This window comes from Numida meleagris, chromosome 4 (genome assembly GCF_002078875.1).
Source record: "Numida meleagris isolate 19003 breed g44 Domestic line chromosome 4, NumMel1.0, whole genome shotgun sequence".
Lineage (NCBI taxonomy): Eukaryota > Metazoa > Chordata > Aves > Galliformes > Numididae > Numida > Numida meleagris.
This window is the reverse complement of record NC_034412.1, coordinates 24,605,719-24,614,115: the sequence shown is the minus strand read 5'-3', so window position 1 is coordinate 24,614,115 and position 8,397 is coordinate 24,605,719. Positions and strand designations below refer to the sequence as shown.

Here is an 8,397-nt window from a genome sequence, read left to right as displayed (position 1 = left end):
TGTGTGTATAGCACAGTGTCCAAGTACCTTCATTTACCATTTAACATGAGATGAGGAAAGTAGAATGCAACATTAAAAATACAGAGGCTTGGAATAATATTCAATAATGTTACTATGGAAAACATTCAAAACTGGAAAACTTGTCTGAGGATTTTAAGATACTAAATGCAAGGGAACTATTGCACTAAAATACAGATAAAAAACCTAGAAAACTTGCTGTGACTTGGGTTTGTTTTCAGTTTGAGAGTAATCAGCCCCAGTCTGATCTGTACCCTTCACGACATCAAACACAAATTACACACAGGCTGGAGTTCCAGTCCCCAACACAATGCTTCTGGAGAACAGAATAGCCCAGGAACAGCAGGCAGAAACATGCTGAACATCGATACCTGGTGTCACTGGGCAAAGAAATAACTACACAGCATGCACAAGCGCCACCACGAGGTTCTTCTTTCATATTCCCAGATAATCATTTCCCTAACGCACACAGCAACTTGCACATCTCGGCATATGCTCGGCATCCTACAGGCGAGCCGCTTGCAGCTGGCAGCTGCCTCCTCACTGAGCACTGTAAATGAAGGAAAGAAAGGCTAGGTGATTTCTTTAGGTTTCCTTTCAGAACAGGGAGGGAGAAGAAAACAAATTTACAGCACTTGCAGTTTTTGACAACAGAGCTTTGAAATGTCATGGTAAGAGAAAACAAGACCACTGCCCAGTCCCAGATCTGGACAATGTTGAATTCCACCTTATCAACCATTGAAACAGTCAGGAGTGATCTGCTGCTGAGCTGCCCCATGTCAAAACCTGTGCAATACTATTTCCCGCCCCTCCACAGCAAACGCAACAGTGAGATTCAACTAATAATAATCTTCAGATACTCTGACACTACAGATCGTTTTCAAAGGCAAGCAAACATTTTAATCAGATTTTTTTTCCACCATGGGGAGAAAGCCAGCTTTGTCCTCTCCACTGTTATTTCATGGGTTGACGAGAGTGAGCTAAAAACCCACTGTTTTTCCACTCCTCTACAATATTACTAACCAAAGAGTAATTGCGCAAGCCCCAAGTTTCTGCTTACAAATTCCCCAAGGCCAGAATCTCTCTAACCTGCTTGGTCTGCCTATCCGAGCTGTGAGTTGCAGCAGTTCATGGTCCCCTGCAGCCACAGCTTATCCCATGATTCTGCAGCCAAAAAGCGTGATACTGCCTACGTGTCAGTAGTAAAGGAGCAGGGCTCAGCCTAAGGAAAAGACTTTTACTTTAAACTCATCACACCAGCAAAGCGTGTCAGCAGGTCATGGGGGGCCACAGAGCGGCCCGCATATGCACTATATAGACAGGTGAGGGATCTCACCTGGACATTAGGAAATACTACTTTTCTGAAAGAGTGATCAGGCGCTGGAATGGGCTGCCCAGGGAGATGGTTGAGTCACTGTCCCTGGAGGTGTTCAAGAAACATTTAGATATAGTGTTGAGAGACATGGTTTAGTGGGGTTATTGTCGGTAGGTGGATGGTTGGACTGGATGATCTTGTAGGTCTTTTCCAGCCTAGCTAATTCTATGATTCTATGATTCTATGATCTCTAAGTAAGTGTCAGGGAAGCAGATTTAGAAAAATATGCAAAGTAGAGACTGACAAACATTGCATTTAATGCTGCCTGCGTTGAAGCAAGTCTTGTCCATTTTTCACTACACCAGCAAACAACAGTGCATGTCGCCCTGACCACTTCTCAGCTCAGGACAGGCCAGAAAGAGGTTTAGAAGATTCGAGCTCACACCGAGGCTTGAGACAGATAAAGTGTCACCACGGCTTTAATACCAATGACACAGACTACACACACTCCTTAGACAGCAGAGATCCCTCTCAAGCACCAAGGAGTCAGTTCATTTTCCCCGCAGCTTGTTAATTCATTTTCACTACCATCCATCAGACTATTTCTTTACAGTTTGTAATTGAGGGCGGGGACCCCAGGCTATCCACTCATTGCACACAGCCTCCATCAGTCCTGCTTTCCTCCTGCAAAGGAAGGCATACATAGGGCCCTATCCTGTCAGATCTGAGGAGACAGCAGCCATCTCACCAGGGCTCACTTCAGCCTCCTGTGTCGTTTTGGGCCCGCAAATGGCATTTGGGTTTGCAGGCCCAGAGAGCTGTATCCCAGCTGCATGGACAAGCACAGAGCTCAGCCTCCTACTCCAGCGCCTTCCCTGCAAGAGAGCAAAGTGAGGGCAATAGTGATTGCTCAGGTCTGGCAGGCTTGGGCTGGTTGTGTTTACATGATCTCAGGTCATTTCAAATTTATAGTAAATGAGTTTGCCAAGGTTGATTAGAAATGGAAATACAGAAATCTCATAAAGCCTTATCTCAAAACAAAGCTTAATCCAGGAAAAAAAGTGTGTTATTCCCCTTCACTTCCCACAAACAGGAAACAAACAAGCAAGAAAACATGGTGGAAAAAATGGAGCAGATTTCTGTCAGAAATGTCTCATCCTCTGCTGCAGAAAGTGATTATTATCTGTAGTCTAAATGGTCTCTTCAGATCTCGGGTGCTTGCTTGCTCTCTGCATAGCTAGCTGGGTCTGTGGAGAGTAGCGTACAAGGAACTTAGGCAGCTGGCAAGTTGTCTGACCATGCTGATCTCCACCTGAAGGGCTGACAAAGGCAAAAAAAAAAAAAAGATGGGCAATAAAAAAAGGAGAGAGATTAAAAATTACAAAAAAGTCATTTTTGTAAAGATCCCCATTGTTCACTCAGAGTAAGAGCAAATGCACTGGTAGATCCTCTTTCCCGAAGAGGAGTTTGGGGACCAAGGCTGGTGGGACCAGCACTGGGAGGTGACATCTGCAAGCAGCAACAGCAACAGCCTCTGACAATCCTCAGGACTTGGCAAAACAGGCTTAAAATGGACACCATAAGTCATCCGTGGGGCTCAGTGCCATGGAAGCTAACTGAGGCCAAGAGCTACAGATCTGTTGTTTAAAGGAATTAATTGAACGCAGATAGATGGTAAGAATATGAGGAGCTGTAGGAAATGGACTGCTTTCAAGCACTTCCACAAGGGGTGTTAGACATCCATGGTATTTGCTTTCAGTATTTGAGAGGCTGGTCTACAGGGAAGTCGTACCTGTGAGCACATCCTATTGGGAAGGTCCTCCAAACCTTCCCTGAAATGATTGGCACTAGCTTCAGTGGGTGCTAGCCGCCAGTCCAGGGCAGCACTGTAACCACTCAGCATGGTTGTCTCTTGCCTTCCTGGTGGATGGTCCCCTCCCTTTCTTATGTCACAGACAGTGACCCAAACTGGAGGTACAGGGACTGTGCACTTTACAGAAGTTGTAAGGGTTTTATGGGAAGGGCTGTCTTCCCATAAAACATCTCTATAAGAAGATATATTCAGTAGCTGATTAATGAATGTGGTTTACCACAGAATGATACTACACAGGCCTACTCTCTTCAATAATAATCCCATAAATAATATTACTAAAAATCCCAGAAATATCCAAGCTGCACTAGAGCTGTGCTGGGATCCCAGTGCTTAGTCTGCTGCTTCTCCCTTTGTGGCAAATCAGCACAAACATAATTCTTTGAGGGAGCTTCTAGGTGAAGACAGAAGTGAAGGGAAAGGGATGTGCCTGCATGGCATGGGGCCAGCCCCACACTTTTAGCCCCAGGAGAACATGCCAGGCAACGGGATGTCAAAAACCCTTGGACGCTCAGAGCTGAGGAAGAATCTCTGATGTGGACAGGGCTGTCAGTCCAGCAGCTTTAGGTCCAGGGTTTGCCTAGCTCTGTCTTCAGCACCGCGCAGGGGTGGGCTGGGCAGGAGGGTTTGGTGCAGGTTTGAAGCTTCTCTGCAGGGGTCCATCCTCAGACCCTCAAGCACAGCTGCTGTGGGACAGCCCTATGGGCAGGAAGGTGCCTCCATCGGGAGTAGGGAGCCCCTTGCCCTTCGCAGCCCTGGGTACTGCAAATGGGGCACCCTGCACCCTCCCACAACAAGCTGGCTTACACTTCCTGGTCCCATGCCCAGGTGGTCTGGCCCCAGGCTTGGGGAAGTGATCTGGCGACATCACTTCGCCACTGGCGGTGAACCAACCAAACGTGGGCACGGGAGGATGGGGAGAGACGAGCGCCCTGCAGCTCTGCAGAGGCTCGGGGAGCTTCAGAGCTCATCTTGAAGCAGCCGCAACCCCAAAGTGGCCCTGCAGCCCCTGCCCGGATGAGGGGCTCCTAGGGCTTTTGTTTGCGGGGATCTTCCCCCCCCCCCCTCACCACGCACACACGATAACATTTCCTTTAAGTATTTCCTGCCAAAAAACAATCCCCCTGATCTGAAGCAGAGCAAGAAAGTAGTGACCAATCCTTTCCGGATGGCTGTCACCAGGCTCCTCCCAGCCCCCCGCTCCCCCTGCCATTTGCATACAAAACATCCAGAAAACTCCCATTTGCCCCCATACCTCGCTCAGAGCAGCCGTCCGTCCCCGTCGGCCAGACAGCAGAGCAGCTCGGGCTGGGGCCCGCTCAGCACCCCTCTCAGTCCACCACCCCGCCATGCCGCACCGCCTCTGCGCCCTGCTCCTGCTGGCCTCCCAGTGCCTGGGCTCGGCTGCTGGGCTCTTTCCCTTCGGGGAGCCCGACTTCTCCTACAAGCGCTCCAACTGCAAGCCCATCCCTGCCCCGATGCTGTTGTGCCGTGGCATCGAGTACCAGAGCATGCGGCTACCCAACCTGCTGGGGCACGAGACGGTGCAGGAGGTGCTGGAGCAGGCCTCCACCTGGATCCCGCTGGTGCAGAAACAGTGTCACCCCGACACCAGGAAGTTCCTCTGCTCCCTCTTTGCCCCCGTCTGCATCGACGACCTGGACGAGATCATCCAGCCCTGCCACTCGCTCTGCGAGGAGGTGAAGGAGAGCTGCGCTCCGGTGATGTCCGCCTTTGGCTTCCCCTGGCCAGACATGCTGGACTGCAGCCGCTTCCCCAAGGACAATGACCTCTGCATCCCACTGGCCAGCAGCGACCACATTCTCCCGGTCACCAGGGAAGGTAAGAAGCGGCTGCCCCGACGCCGGGTCCACTGCTCGGTCAGGCTCAAGGAGATTCACTCCATGACACCCCAGCCCCGGGGACTGCTGCCTTTTCCCCACAGCCCTGAAATAAAGTGCTCTGGGCTCGGCTCTGCAGAGCTGCCCCCAGTCCCTGAGGTGTGCCAGAGGGTGAGGCTGGCAACAGTCCCCTCTCTGTGGAGAAGATCTGCGACCCCCGACTGGAGCCACACTGTTCCCTGTGTGAGTAATGGGGGCATCCTCCTCCTGTAGCAATCGTTGCTGAAGCGTGGGGTTGGGGAGCTCCCCCCGCCCGCTTTAGCTCTTTTTGCGTTAGGGGGAAAAAAAAAAAAAAGAAAAAAGTTTGGTTTTGTGTGACCCTAAAAGCGCCCTGTGTGCCCCCCTCCAGCGGCTTGTGAACAAAGTGAGATGCAGCCAAGTGGAAAGGCAGCACTGGGTGGGAGAAGGCAGGCAGTTAGTCTGTCCATCCATCGAGGAATGGAAAAACCGTGTTTCCCTGAAAGGTTCCAAACGCCACCTGCTGTTCCTTTTTCCTTGAGTCTGACAAGGACTGTCCCTTGTATTTCCAGCACCCAAGGTCTGCGATGCCTGTAAGAATAAAAATGAGGACGATAATGACATCGTGGAAAACCTCTGCAAAAATGACTTTGGTAAGTGGCAGCAGAGCCCCTCTATTAAAACTTGAGGAGCAGGTAAAACTCCCGGTGGAATCAGAGAGACGTGCCTGAATAAAAGTAGGGCTTTGTCTCATCTGCAGATGGACCTGTCCATCCTGTTGCGTCTGACTGTTCTGGTCATGAAACACAAAATTGCATCTCCCAGTAAAAAGTGGCCCTTTATAGTCCTTTTCTATGTGCTGTTTCGAAGTAGTACTCTTTTATGTGGACGTTGCAGGCGAGCCGAATAGAAAATAAAATGAAAAAAAGGAATCTTTCATCTAGAGTATTACCTGGGGAGAAGTACAGCAAAGCTTCACTTAGACGTATGAGAAAGAGTTGCATGACCAATCTCGTGTATAGCAAGAAAGAAAGACTTTCTCTGCAGATTAAGAATGAAGCTTTATACATCATTTGACAGAGAAGGTAATACACAGACAATTGGGGATATAAACTTACTGTGAAAATCTGGGGTTAGAAGAGGACGAGAGCGGACAACTGAGCAGCACATTATCCGCACATTAGCATTTCAAGAGAAAAGGAGAATGAGGAGGGGAATCCTTTTATAATAGGTCAGTGTTTATACCTGTCGACAGATTTGTACTAGAAATACCTAAAAGAATTCAAACAAAAAAAAAACAAATGTGGAGCTCTGATTGCAGGACATAATTTCTAAAACAACCAATAGCTTTGGCTTGGCAAATTGCACTCAGATAAATCCTCCTAAAGCTAAGCATGCCCCACAGATTCTTAAAGAGTACCCCTCCTAGTTATTTCACCAAATCGAATGCAGCTGTTGGACCAATTTGCCCTCTATGGGATCTATTCTTTCACAAAAAACAACAATGCATATGAAATATCATTTCCTTGCAGGTTTGCCTAAAATCCTCTCCAGCCTAATAAATTAACTTTAGAACTTTTCAGCTGCAGCAGAGATCAGGTTTCAGATTAGGTTTAGGTACTCGCCTCCCCACCACCCCTTCATATTCTAAGGTTTCAGGAAGACCCAGGTCTAGGTCCCAGCAAAAACCACAGAGCTGCTTAATGTAGTGAAGCTGCCCTCTGTCTGTTTGCAAACAGGAGAAAAGCTGAAGAAAATACTAATGAAGGAAGGAAGGAAAAAGAGGGGGAGGGGGAAGAGGAGAAAAGAAACCCCAAAACCCTCAGCCCTAAGGTTGATTCAAACTGAAATGACTTGCATGCCCTTTGTGGCTTTAGAAATGGAGCCACCTGCTGCCTCTTCTGTCAGTCCTGACAGTTTAATTAGCAATAGAGCACCTCCCTCCCCAGGTCTCCTTTATGTTCACTAATGGGAAAAAACCTCTTAATCTCTTTCCCTCTTTCTCTCATCCCACTCCCCCCTCTCCTCGCTCTATTAGCCTTGAAGATAAAAGTGAAGGAGATTGCCTACATCAATGGGGATACCAAGATCACCCCTGAAACAAAGAGCAAGACCATCTACAAGCTGAATGGGCTGACGGAAAGGGATCTGAGGAAGATCGTGCTCTGGCTTAAAGGTGGTCTCCAGTGTACCTGCGACGAGATGAATGACATCAATGTCCCCTACTTGGTGATGGGGCAAAAGCAAGCTGGGGAACTGGTGATCACCTCACTGAAGCGATGGCAGAAAGGGCAGCGGGCTTTTAAACGGTTCTCCCGCAGCATCCGCAAACTGCAGTGTTAATGGCTTTGGCTGTTTTGGCTTCCAGCAGTCTCCTCTGTCCCGAGCTCTCCAGGCCTCCCGCACCTTCTTGCTGCAGCCCCTCTGAGCTTGAGATGCCTTGGGCAGGAGACACAGCAACCAATCTCCAAGAGGACAGAGAGCCCTCCATTTCTGTACATAGGTTAAATGTAATAAAAAAAAAAAAAAGACTATTTTTGGGAAGTATTAAACTATCTCACTTAGCAGTTTTTTTTTTAATGGTTGCAAATGTGACTTTTATCTGAGATTTTTCCCTCTTCGTTTTGGTAATGCTGGTTCATTTATATTGCTGCTTCTCTGTAAACATGCATGTTTGTTGTGCAAAAGTAGGAGATGGAGAAAGACAGGCATGTGTGCGACTGGCCTGTCATGGGGGGTATGACTCTTTCACTGAGGTGAAATGGCTTGCCATCTATATTAAAATTATAAAGGTCATGTTACAACTCTTGCATGTGATACATAGGCACCAATAAGAGTATATTAACCACTCTCACATTTTATTTTCCACAAGTCTGAGACCTTTTCTTAGGGGAAAAAAAAAAAAAAAAAAGAACAGGTTTTGGAACTGGTTCATTGGAATGCAACTTTTCTTATTATTTTGCAAATTTAAATCATTGTAGCCTAACTGTAATATACCCAGTGGTTAACCTGAAAGAGTTGTAAAATATTGCTTTAATTAACCTTGTAAATACTCCAGATAAATGTTATATTCTTGTATATAAACTTTACATCATAGTTTACCCATTGTCTTAATTTGTTTTGGGAAAAATTCACTTAAATCTCTTTTGGGAGAAAGGTGTCCAACGGAGCTTTGTCGTGGCAAAGCAACATTCCACCCCAAATGACCAGCAGTCACCAACAGAGAAGAACGGTGAAACATCTAATGCTGGCTGCAATTAAGAAAACCATGCAGTACCTCATTTCCCCAGAGACCAAGCCATGTAACATGAAAGCTGGGGTAAAGTTACCTCATT

At 47.6% G+C, this 8,397-nt stretch overlaps 1 protein-coding gene across 1 annotated transcript; it reads left to right on the top strand.

Moving 5' to 3' along the window:
- SFRP2 (secreted frizzled related protein 2) lies at positions 4,409–8,163 on the top strand. The gene is made up of 3 exons (XM_021396821.1): positions 4,409–5,045; positions 5,635–5,715; positions 7,101–8,163. Exons 1-3 carry the CDS (start codon positions 4,553–4,555, stop codon positions 7,403–7,405), a joined length of 879 nt encoding a protein of 292 aa, XP_021252496.1. The 5' UTR covers positions 4,409–4,552; the 3' UTR covers positions 7,406–8,163.

Bases quoted from the DNA above. Each gene is read 5' to 3' on its own strand.
- SFRP2 (XM_021396821.1), top strand. From the start codon at position 4,553: ATGCCGCACCGCCTCTGCGCCCTGCTCCTGCTGGCCTCCCAGTGCCTG. The intron at 5,046-5,634 runs GTAAGAAGCGGC...TTGTATTTCCAG, and splicing joins TCTCCCGGTCACCAGGGAAG to CACCCAAGGTCTGCGATGCC. The intron at 5,716-7,100 runs GTAAGTGGCAGC...TCGCTCTATTAG, and splicing joins CCTCTGCAAAAATGACTTTG to CCTTGAAGATAAAAGTGAAG.